Raw genomic sequence first — 12,688 nt, 5'->3', positions numbered from 1 at the left:
TTGAAACAACGCTTATATATATATGTATATATATACATATATATATATATATATATACATATATATATATATATATATATATATATATATATATATATATATATATATATATATATATATATATATATATATATATATATATATATATATATATATATATATCTTGAATTGGCAAATAAAACAAAATTTTTTGTTGAACTCTACACTTGCAATATTTCCAAAATCGATTTTTAACACAACAGTAATATAGAATGATAAATATAAAAAAAGCCTAAAATAAACAATTCATAGATATATATAAAAATATAAATATTTTTTTAAAGATTTATGTGTGTGAGTGTCTGTATATATATTTATACAATATATAAAAAAAATACAATTTACAGGATATCGTATCGATAGGCCAGGATATCATTGAGATACAGAATCTAAACCAAAAAATAAAACTTTTATCATTAGTGATCTGAGAGCAAATGTAAAAAAAAAATGTTAATGAACTAGTATGATTATTAATAAATTTATAAAGTAAAAATAAATATATATATATATATATATATATAAATATATAAATATATAAATATATATATATGTATGTATATATATATATATATATATATATATATATATATATATATATATATATATATATATATAAAACAAACTTTTACTATCATCAGTTTCTCTGAAGCAATCTAATTAGCCAACTGTAGTTGCTTAAATTTGAAAAGCTTGAATAAAATAATTTATGATACAATGAAAGATTAAATAAATAAACGTATATTTTAGAAAAAGCGCTTTACACATGACACAAACAAAATCATATCACATATCCTAAAATGTCATTAAAAAACTCTAAACTTTGGATTTCTGCTTTCTACAAAAATTTATTGGCGAATATTTCAGAATTGATTTTACAGCTTCATAAATCCCTGCTTCATCTGGGTATGTTTTTGAGACACTCTTTAAAATATAAAATTCAAACTTCTTGCTTAAATGCTATTAGTAAAAATCTGCATACTTAAAAAGTTTAAACAAAACATATTACCAACTAAAACACGCTCCAATTTTGTCTTTGAAAAAGCAAACTTTTGTTTGGTTTTGTTAGTGGAATTGGTTTGCCCCTTCATGTTTAACAAACAGCGCAACTCAATCGTTAACAGCCTAAAAAGTTAGTAATTATTTGAATCAATATTTACAATATTGTACAATACAACATTCATGCTACAGGAAAGAAAGCATATAATGATATGCTTAAAAAAGCGTATGATTATATTTAATATAATAAATATATTTCGCAAACACTTTTTAAATTATCCATTAAAAACCATTGCCATTTCAGCTTGGAAATAACACGTTATACATTATCAATAACACATTTTAAATTATCTTTTAAGTTAACTCCACCAATTTTCGCTATTTGCGATACCTGCTTTCAAAAAAATCTTTAATCAATGTTTAAATAATAATATAATTAAAGGCAATCTTTTATAAAATCCCTTACATTTTTAAACAAACTAAAAAACATTGAAAGTTGAAAAAAACAAAAAGCAATTATGTATAGAATGAGAAATTATAATAAATAAAATAAAATTATATTGTTTAATCAACTTTTCAGTTAATAATATAAATGAATTTACCATGACAACATAAAGAAAAATTCAAAAAATTAAACTAGCAATAGCAACAGGGCAACTTACCCATTTAGAAAAAATGACACTGTCATTTAATGTAGTATCTAGCTCAATAAGTTGTTCTATTGAACTCAATGCATTTATTTGTAGATCTTCGCATACAACTGAAGAAACATTTTGAAGATCCTTTACCATATTTTCAATTTCTCAAAGTTGTTTAAAAACCTTTTTCTGAAATTCTAAAAAAAAAATGCAATTTATTAAGCAAGTATGTACGTTTTTTTTTTTAAATACATACAACTCTTTTTTTTTTTTATTCTTTACCATATAAAAAACGAAGAAAAGACAAATCCAAAAAGAAACACAATTATTCACAAACATAATTACTCACATTCTTCTTCAGATTCCTCTGTAGTCGTGAAATTAAATCCTTCACATACTTCTTTATCTATTAGTAACTATTTAGTAAAATAAATATAAACAAGAAATGTAAAAAATGTAGAATAAGTGTAAACAGATTACAATATATATATAGGCAATAATAATAAAATAAACAGATTCAAAATATTACTTTTCCCAAATTAGAAAGAAAAAAGTTTATTTGATGATGTACTTCACTATTAATATAAAACATTAATAATAGTTTTTTTTATTCATATTTAACAATTAAAATAGCAATGAATACAGTAAAAATAACCAACCATCTTTTACCCAACAAGATGGAACAACTGCCTCTGTTTCAATCTTATTTTAAAAAATAAACAACTTAAGCCCAAGATTGTGAAGCCATTATAATAGATTATTTAAATGGATATCATTTTTTTATTTACATATATATATATATATATATATATATATATATATATATATATATATATATATATATATATATATATATAATTTATGTGTATATATACAAATAGCTGTCATGTTTTGAAAATGCTTGAGGCAGAATTTGAAAAACTTTTCTACCACAGGATGTTTGCCCACTAAAATACCTCCTCCGACCAAAAGTTTTTTAATAGTTTATTACTCCAACAACTAATTTAAAAATGTCCAAAGTTTGCTACTGACTGAGCTGAAATTCATTTTGTATAGATATTTATATACATTTACGTGAAATTTTAAAAAAAGCATGAATATATAATACAGAGATACAAACACACAATATGTCTTTTGACTTATTATATTTTATTAGCTTTGATATTACTATGTACATCTGAACATTATTAAAATAAAGTACTATTTCTAAATAAGAAATAACTTTTTTTAAAAAGTTGAGCATTTTATTAAAATGGTCAACTTAAAATAAAATAAAAATACAGACAAAAATAATCTGAATAAATCGAATTTACCCTGATATTTATGTATATTATATACACTTTGATATAAAATCTAAAAGTTTTAAATTAGTCGCAATAAAAATAGGTTATAAAATGTAACTTTAAAATATTTTTTATACCATCTGCATGCATTCTATTAAGTTTTCCTTGCCTTTCCATTACGGCAAATTATTTTTGTAATGGCTACATCAATGAGACAAAAATTGTCAATGTACTACTTCCTCAACGTTGCAAAAGCAACGTTTTATTAATGTTGGCAAAAAAACACTTTTTCAACGTTTTTTAATTACCACATTTTTAACGTTGGTATACGTAACGTTGAATAAACGTTGTTTTATAAATAGCTTAAATACGTTGAAAAAGCAGCTAGTGTGTAACGTTGATAAACCTTAAACTTAGAGACGTTTTTACTGTGATTATTTGCGTACTTTTATTCAACGTTGAATAAACGCGATTTTTTTAGAAGATAGTATACGTTGAAATTTATACGCTTTTTCAACGTTGAAAATGTAACGTTTAAAAAGCGGTTTATTTTTAACGTCGCAAAGTTTAAGGTTTATCAACGTTACACATTAGCTGCTTTTTCAACGTATTTAAGCTATTTATAAAACAACGTTGATAAAGCATAAATTTTTAAACGTTTTTAAAGTGGCTTTTTGCGTAAAGTGATTCCACGTTAAATAAACGTTTTATTTTGAGAAGCTAAATTAAGTTACAATTTCAACGCTTATTCAACGTTTCAATTTACCGCGATTTGGTATACAAAAAACGGACATTGATTCAACGTTGAAAAGACGTTGTTTTTGTCACTGTAACGCTTTTTCTACGCTGCGACCGGTTTTCAACGTTGATTCAACGCTGACATGTTTGCTGGGATACTAGTTAAGAGATGTAGAGACCGTAAAACATTTGAAAACAACAATCATTTTGCCAAATAAAACTACAGAACACCAAGACTGAATTTTATTAACACAATGAAATCAAGATCCTCGCTTGACTACTGTCAAATCAAATGGTATTTTGATAAAGAATTATGATGTAAGGTGCAGCGTATGAAAAATTCGCCTGCATCAGTATAGCTTATTTGGTCGTCGTTCTGCCAAAAAATCATTTATATTATTAAAGAATCGCCTAGCCCGAATGAATTTTTCAAGAGATCATTTGCATGGTCTTATTCAGAGACAAATAAAAGCTTTGCTTGTTTGGTAGCGATGGTAAAAAGATATGAATCGTCCAAAAGGTAAAAAAATTTGCTTCTTAGTCTTAGTTGCCAGCTAAACATGGTGGTGACAGTATAACAATTTGGGGAACTTTCAGTCGCGATTCCATTGGTTTATTTTATATCGCAATGAATGTATCATGAATCAGAATGTGTATTTAGATATAATTACATATGCTTTTTTATGTTAGAAAGGACAAAATGTTTCTTGGTTGGATTTTCCAGCAATTCAATGATCCAAAGCACAAGTTCTATCAAAAATATTTTCCGAAAAAAATAAACTTTTGCTTTCTTTAAGCTAAGATTTATTTCTATTAAATATCTTAGGGAACATTTTGATCGTCAATTGAAAGGGCGAAAAACTAACCATTAAAAAATATTTATTGAAGTTGCTTTTGGATTGTTAGAAGAATATCCCTAAAGATATTCTTATCAACCTTGTTGATACTGTGACTCGTTGTTGTCAAGCAGTATTAAAATCTAGAAGCTATCAAGTAAAATCCTGATGTTCTGTGAAGAGAAAAGGTGAAGGAATTAAAAATCAAATCTCTTTTTTATTTTTATATAAGTTTTTACGCGATCATGCTTTTAATAAAATTTGTGTTTCTTCATTTCATTACAGGTTATCATTTTTTTGAGTTAATTTCACTCTGTGTAATTTTTAATAACCGTTAGTAATAAAATTTTTAAATTTTAAATCTGAGTGTAATTAAGTCAAAAAATTATAGAAACAGTTAAAAAAAACATCAGAGGAACGGTTATTAAAAATTTCATTCATTTTCATATAAGAGGAAAAACTTTGCTGTTTATAAACTTTTGCTCGCTACTGGATCAACACTTCGGTTTTTGTAAAAAGCATTTGTCAGGAGGGTAAACGAAAGAAATTTTAAACATCAACTTTAAGTTTTGCCCGACTCTAGCGTATAACATTCGATCAACAAGTGACATTCTCAAACGTAATATTCGAAGAAAAGTGCGAGACAACCGAAGCACCACGTGGACACACATGTACAATTGCGTGAAAAATAAATATTAAAACCATTAAAGTTTAAAACTGTTTTCGCAAAAATAAAAAGAAATTCGTTTGTAACTACGCTGATAAAATGATAATAGTTCAATTAGTAAAGCTAATGAAAATTTTATAGCCACTCTGAGATAAACAATAATGAAAAGATATCGTTAAAACCTGTTTTAGAGAACTATAAATCAAAGTTTGAAACAAGAGCACTAAACCACGATTCCAAAAGGTGATTAGAGAAATATTTTGAGTGACTTTTTTTGGATACTATTATCAGCGTTAATATCTCATTATTTGTATTTGTATATATTAAATGAATATATTCTTTAAATAAATAGTTGAGCATATTTATAAAATAAAAAAAGTAAGAAAAGAAAAACCAGTCGTAAGTATTATTAATTTCTATATATTTAGATTTTAGCATCATTGTTATTGTAACTATACGAATTAATACTTTTATTTAGAAGTTTCACCATCCTTATCCTCAAAGCTTCTCGCTTTCGCAGAAAAACCCCGTCCTAACACATTTTTCAGCTTACTCTGTTATTATTATTGCAAAAAGTATAAAAGTTGTTTTGAAAAAAAAAAGATGTTGCTTCAACTTTGCTTGTTGGGCTATCATTGATGTACAAAAAGCTTTTGACACCGTAGACCATCACATTCTTCTTTCAAAGCTTATCAACTATGTTACTCTCGGAACACCCTTGCAATGGTTTAATTCATAATTTCTAATTGTCAAAAGTTGGTAACCACAAATAGTACCTATTTAGATATAACAAGAGTTTGAATTTGTTACCTCAGGGGTTCATATTAGATCCACTTTTCCCTATTACCTACATCATTGATATAAATCTTTCTATCAAACATTCAAGAATGTCATCATTTTACTGATGATACTAATCACAATTAAAAAAATCTCTCAAAAAGCTAAATAAATATATTAATCAGGGTATGGTCAGTCTTACTAATAGAAATTCCACGCTACGTTAACTTTGAAACGTTGCTTTAAAATTACTAAAAACATCACAGATAACTAAACACGGAATAAATTCCATTCCATACCAGTGTGCTTACTCTTGGATCATCCTTCCGAACACCTTAAAAACAGATTTTATCCTTAGGTCCAAGAATTTGTTCTTAAAGTCACTTCATCATTTCTTCCTAAAAGGTTACTCTTAACTTTATTCTTAATTTATCACTTTTCTGATTGTTTATATGTTTATGTGATTACGTTACGTTAATTATTTGACCTACATCTTATCTTTTTTAAAAGTCTGTTTTACTATATAATAGTGCTACTATATAAATGTTTGCGAAGTTCTACCTTTATAATATTATTAATTTCATTCTAATGTTTGTTTTTTTCTCTTTTTGATATCTTATTTAGGTCATTGCGTTTTAGAGAAAGCACTTAGTTCAATGCAATAATCATGAAATCTGTTGTGCGCGCTGTAATTTATTAAAACGATTTGGTGAAAAGCGGAAAGTCTACTTATGTGGACAAAGTCTACTTATGTGGACAACAAGTGTGGTAGGTCTCGATTAAGTCTGGTAAAGAGCCGTTTTTTAAAATATTGTTTAGAGACCAAAGAAGGTGAACAGATTGTTGATGATGGGGTTTGTGTGTTAGGATTGTGTGTGCACAAAGTTGGTAACAAACTAATATGGTTCATAGGGAAACGAATTGATGCTATTTCGTAAAAGTAAACCAGAAGGGTGATGTTTTCAACTTATGGAAATTGTTAGGTCATTTAACAGTCTGCGGTTGGTTACGAATGATTTGTAGCCTTCTAAAGAAAAAAGTAGTTAGTTTGACAAAGGGTTGGGACAATGAGATTAGAGATGAGGTTGTGAAGTGTATACATCAAGAAGTGTATGATTAAATGGAAAGTTGCCAACCTGCTTGTGGTGATTGGGCTGTGCGTAGTGATGGGGGGAAAAGTATGGGTTGATACATATTCCTTAGCAATTGGTGCTCTTATTTAAATTGGGGAAAACTATTGTAGAGGATGCAACATGGCAGAGCACTATGAAACGAGGAAAGTATTGAAGCTGAAAAAAGAACTCAACAAGTTGAAGTGCCTGGAAATGGTGCATGCCTTCAAAAATACCTCGATTGCTATTTGTATGATCCGAACGGATCAAAAAGCAGTGAAATTTCGTTGCGAAAATAACTAGAACGTTTAATGACGTTACGGAATTGATAACTTTTCCCAGCAAACATGTCAGCGTTGAATCAACGTTGAAAACCGGTCGCAGCGTAGAAAAAGCGTTACAGTGACAAAAACAACGTCTTTTCAACGTTGAATCAATGTCCGTTTTTGTATACTAAATCGCGGTAAATTGAAACGTTGAATAAGCGTTGAAATTGTAACGTAATTTAGCTTCTCAAAATAAAACGTTTATTCAACGTGGAATCACTTTACGCAAAAAAGCCACTTTAAAACGTTTCAAAATTTATGCTTTATCAACGTTAAAATTAAACCGCTTTTTAAACGTTACATTTTCAAAGTTGAAAAAGCGTATAAATTTCAACGTATATTATCTTCTCAAAAAATCGCGTTTATTCAACGTTGAATAAATGTACGCAAATAATCACAGTAAAAACGTCGCAAAGTTTAAGGTTTATCAACGTTAGACATTAGCTGCTTTTTCAACGTATTAAAGTTATTTACAAAACAACGTTTATTCAACGTTACATATGCCAACGTTGAAAATGTGGTAATTAAAAAACGTTGAAAAAGTGTTTTTTTGCCAACGTTAATAAGACGTTGCTTTTGCAACGTTGAGGAAGTAGCACATTGACAATTTTTGTCTCATTGATGCCGCCATTACAAAAATAATTTGCCGTAATGGAAAGGCAAGGAAAACTTAACAGAATGCATGCAGATGGTATAAAGAATATTTTAAAGATTTATTTTATAACCTATTTTTATTGCGACTAATTTAAAACTTTTAGATTTTATATCAAATTGTATATAATATACATAAATCTCAGGGTAAATTCGATTTATTCAGGTTATTTTTGTCTACATTTTTATTTTATTTTAAGTTGACCATTTTAATAAAATGCTCAACTTTTTAAAAAAAGTTATTTCTTAGTTAGAAATAGTACCTCATTTTAATAATGTTCAGATGTACAAAGTAATATCAAAACTAATAATATATAATAAGTCAGACTAAATTTAGTATGTTAATAGACTAAATTTTAGAGACATATTGTGTGTTTGTTTGTCTGTATAATATATACATGCTTTTTTTTAAATTTCACATAAATGTATACAAATATAATTTTCAGCTCAGTCAGTAGCAAACTTTGGACATTTTAAAATTAGTTGTTGGAGTAATAAATCATTAAAAAACTTTTGGTTAGGGGAGGAATTTAAGTGGGCAAATATCCTGTGGTAGAAAAGTTTTTCAAACATTTTCAAAACATGACAGCTATTTGTATATATACACGTAAATTATATATATACATTACATATATATATATATATATATATATATATATATATATATATATATATATATATATATATATATACACACACACACACACACACACAATGGCTGATGATTGTCGAAAGGCATGAAACTCAGAGTTCCATAAAAAGGTGTTTTTATTCGTTTTAATAAATAAATATATATATATATATATATATATATATATATATATATATATATATATATATATATATATATATATATATTATATATTTATATATAGGGCTACCATAGTCTTGATTTTCATCAAGACTGTCCTGATTTGAAGGGTCTGTCCTGACTATCCTGATCAGGTGCCAAAATGTCCTGATTTTAAAAAACCATAACAAAAAAGAAAAAAATATCATTTTGACAAAAACTAAAAAATAAAGCAAAGAGAAAAATGGTGACTTGGCAACTCTAACTTCTCCATTCAATTTTTACTATTTTCTTGCAATTTTAGGCAGTGCTGGCAGAAATGGCAGTGGTAGCAGACATGATAAAGCAGTACTTTACTTTTGTTTTTGCTGGTTTGGTACTTTCCGCTTTTACGAAGTTTCTAATTCGTGACAGAGGGTTTTTTAGTGTTAAACTTTTACTTTAACTTAAAGTAAAAAAAAATCCCAATCTCCAAGAAATAATTCTTGTAGTCATTACAAAAATGTAAAATAAAGCTGGTTTTTAATGTTGTATTTTTTGTCATTTTCACTTTTAGCGTGACGAGCTTTTGTCCTGATTTAGACTTTCTGCTTATTTTTATTTGTCCTGATTTGACAGGTTAAAAAAGACATGATGTCCTGATTTTTCCAAAATTTCATATGGTAGCCCTATATATATATATATATATATATATATATATATATATATATATATATATATATATATATATATATATATATATATATATATATATATATATATATATATATATATATATGTAAATAAAAAAAATGATATCTATTTATTTTTAAAATTAGATCGAAACAGAGGCAGTTGTTATATCTTGTTGGGTAAAAGATGGTTGGTTATTTTGGCCAACTGGTGTTCATGCAATGAAAGCTGCCTATAATAAGTTTCCAATTGATGATTCCTTAAACAAGCTCAGAGTTAAAAGAATTAAAGTAACTGGAGGTCATTAAATTTTACTGTATTCATTGCTATTTTAATTGTTAAATATGAATAAAAAAAACTATTATTAATGTTTTATATTAATAGTGAAGTACATCATCAAATAAACTTTTTTCTTTCTAATTTGGGAAAAGTAATATTTTGAATCTGTTTATTTTATTATTATTGCCTAGATATATATTGTAATCTGTTTACACTTATTCTACATTTTTGTTTTTACATTTATTGTTTATATTTATTTTACTAAGTAATTACTAATAGATAAAGAAGTATGTGAAGGATTTAATTTCATGACTCTGGAATGAGGAATCTGAAGAGGAATGTGAGTAATTATGTTTGTGAATAATTGTGTTTCTTTTTGGATTTGTCTTTTCTTTGTTTTTTATATGGTAAAGAATAAAAAAAAAAAGAATTGTATGTATTAAAAAAAAAAAATGTATATACATGCTTAATAAATTGCATTTTTTTTTTAGAATTTCAGAAAAAGGTTTTTAAACAACTTTTAGAAATTAAAAGTATGGTAAAGGATCTTCAAAATGTTTCTTTAGTTGTATGCAAAGATCTTCAAATAAATGCATTGAGTTCAATAGAACAACTTATTGAGCTAGATACTACATTAAATGACAGTGTCATTTTTTCTAAATGGGTTAGTTGCCCTGTTGCTATTGCTAGTTTGATTTTTTGAATTTTTTGAATTTTTCTTTATGTTGTCATGGTAAATTCATTTATATTATTAACTGAAAAGTTGATTAAACAATATAATTTTATTTTATTTATTATAATTTGTCATTCTATACATAATTACTTTTTGTTTTTTCAACTTTCAATGTTTTTTAATTTGTTTAAAAATGTAAGGGATTTTATAAAAGATTGCCTTTTATTATATAATTATTTAAACATTGATTAAAGATTTTTTTGAAAGCAGGTATCACAAATAGCAAAAATTGGTGGAGTTAACTTAAAAGATAATGTAAAATATGTTATTGAGCGGTAGGTAAATTTTCTACACCTTTCCAAGCCGAAATGGGAATGGTTTTTAATGGATAATTTAAAAATTGTTTGCGAAATATATTTATTATATTAAATATAGTTATACGCTTTTTTAAGCATATCATTACATGTTTCTTTCCTGTAGCATGAATGTTGTATTGTACAATATTGTAAATATTGATTCAAATAATTACTAACTTTTTAGGCTGTTAACAATTGAGTTGCGCTGTTTGTTAAACATGAAGGGGCAACCAATTCTACGAACAAAACCAAACAAAAGTTTGCTTTTTCAAAGACAAAATTGTATCGTGTTTTAGTTGGTAATATGTTTTGTTTAAACTTTTTAAGTATGCAGATTTTTACTAATAGCATTTAAGCAAGAAGTTTGAATTTTATATTTTAAAGAGTGTCTCAAAAAGATACCCAGATGAAGCAGGGATTTATGAAGCTGTAAAATCAATTATGAAATATTCGCCAATAAATTTTTGTAGAAAGCAGAAATCAGAAGTTTAGAGTTTTTTAATGACATTTTAGGATATGATATGATTTTGTTTGTGTCTTGTGTAAAGCACTTTTTCTAAAATATACGTTTATTTATCTAATCTTTCATTGTATTATAAATTGTTTTATTGATAGTAAAAGTTTGTTTTATATATATATATATATATATATATATATATATATATATATATATATATATATATATATATATATATATATATATATATATATATATTTATATTTATATATATTTATATTTATATATATATATTTATTTTTACTTTATAAATTTATTTATAATCATATTAATTCATTAACGTTGTTTTTTTACATTTGCTATCAGACCACTAATGATAAAAGTTTTATTTTTTGGTTTAGATTCTCTATCTCAATGATATCCTGGCCTATCGATACGATATCCTGTAAATTGTATTTTTATATATTGTATAAATGTATATACAGACACTCACACTCATAAATCTTTGAAAAAATATTTATATTTTTATATATATCTATGAATTGTATATTTTAGGCTTTTTTTATATTTATCATTCTATATTACTGTTGTTTTAAAAATCGATTTGGAAAATATTGCAAGTGTAGAGTTCAACATACAATTTTAAAACTTAACAAGTTTCTGAAGATGATCAGAGTTTTATTGTGGTTGACATTTAGATGATACTTAAAGTAAAATAGTACATAATAACAGAAAAAAATTAATACTTAATTAAAATGTAAATTGAAATATAAAATGGTCTCAAGAGTATTAATTAATGGTACGTAAATAAGCAACATACATGAATATAACATAATTTAAAACCAATAGCCAAAAATATAAATAAATTTAAATGCAAATGCAATTCGAACATTCTTTATCAAAATTTCTTTTAAAACAAGAAAAAAGCAAACATTTAATGCTTCTAATGTATGGATGAATATCACCAAAATGTTCGCAGCAAATAAAGTCTTTAGCTATTAATCTTCTTTTCCTAAAGATGAAAGCATGTGATCACCATTCAATATAAAACTTAACACAACACCATTGTAATGTATAAAGGGTTGCATTGAAAAGGTGGTTAGCTAACATTATATAGCTAAAGAAAAAACTTAGCAAAGCTTGCCCATAACATCTAAAAGTTCAGCAGCAGATCTTTGTCTATGCATTCATTGCATGTGTAAGTTTACAAAATTTTGGTTACTAACGTATGCATGAATGTTAACATTATACCTAACAATATCTAGTAGCAGATGCTAGAAAAAAATCAAGTACTAGCCCATAACTTTTTCAAGTTCACCAACAAGTGTTTGTATTAAGCTCACAAAACTTTAGTTCCAAAAATACATCCATTTTGCAACTAACTCAGTTTACAAAAAG

General features: G+C 26.0%; 2 protein-coding genes and 1 long non-coding RNA gene across 9 annotated transcripts in view; 2 read left to right on the top strand and 1 right to left on the bottom strand.

Annotated features, from left to right (window-relative positions):
• Positions 1-12,688, top strand: part of LOC149877819 (uncharacterized) — a 68,189-nt gene that overhangs the window by 4,889 nt on the left and 50,612 nt on the right. The gene's annotated exons all lie outside the window — the stretch shown is intronic.
• Positions 366-2,157, bottom strand: LOC149877824 (uncharacterized). Of its 2 annotated transcripts, XR_016447873.1 has the most exons (4): positions 2,023-2,157; positions 1,698-1,870; positions 1,046-1,161; positions 366-428 (listed from the first exon to the last, which is right to left on the bottom strand). It is a non-coding gene; the product is annotated as an uncharacterized LOC149877824 (long non-coding RNA). The 2 variants fall into 2 exon arrangements; XR_016447872.1 differs by lacking the exon at positions 366-428 and having other exon boundaries at positions 674-1,161.
• Positions 7,851-11,886, top strand: LOC149877823 (uncharacterized). Of its 6 annotated transcripts, XM_090073738.1 has the most exons (7): positions 7,862-8,103; positions 9,158-9,471; positions 9,672-9,825; positions 10,371-10,468; positions 10,745-10,812; positions 11,018-11,132; positions 11,692-11,886. In XM_090073738.1, exons 3-6 carry the CDS (start codon positions 9,747-9,749, stop codon positions 11,127-11,129), a joined length of 357 nt encoding a protein of 118 aa, XP_089929864.1. In that variant the 5' UTR covers positions 7,862-8,103; positions 9,158-9,471; positions 9,672-9,746; the 3' UTR covers positions 11,130-11,132; positions 11,692-11,886. The 6 variants fall into 6 exon arrangements, 5 of the variants coding, with proteins under 5 accessions (XP_089929862.1, XP_089929864.1, XP_089929861.1 ...); XM_090073736.1 differs by lacking the exons at positions 9,158-9,471; positions 11,692-11,886 and adding an exon at positions 11,218-11,368 and having other exon boundaries at positions 7,851-8,103; XM_090073735.1 differs by lacking the exon at positions 9,158-9,471 and having other exon boundaries at positions 7,887-8,103.

Source organism: Hydra viridissima, unplaced genomic scaffold (genome assembly GCF_058129835.1).
Source record: "Hydra viridissima isolate aposymbiotic clone 2 unplaced genomic scaffold, HvirCarnegie_v1 scaffold_16, whole genome shotgun sequence".
NCBI classification, from domain to species: domain Eukaryota; kingdom Metazoa; phylum Cnidaria; class Hydrozoa; order Anthoathecata; family Hydridae; genus Hydra; species Hydra viridissima.
Note: the sequence above shows the minus strand (reverse complement) of the source record. Positions and strands in the feature narration are given on the sequence as shown.

Bases quoted from the DNA above. Each gene is read 5' to 3' on its own strand.
- LOC149877823 (XM_090073735.1), top strand. The intron at 9,826-10,370 runs GTCATTAAATTT...ATGTTTCTTTAG, and splicing joins AAGAATTAAAGTAACTGGAG to TTGTATGCAAAGATCTTCAA. The intron at 10,813-11,017 runs GTAGGTAAATTT...CTAACTTTTTAG, and splicing joins GTAAAATATGTTATTGAGCG to GCTGTTAACAATTGAGTTGC.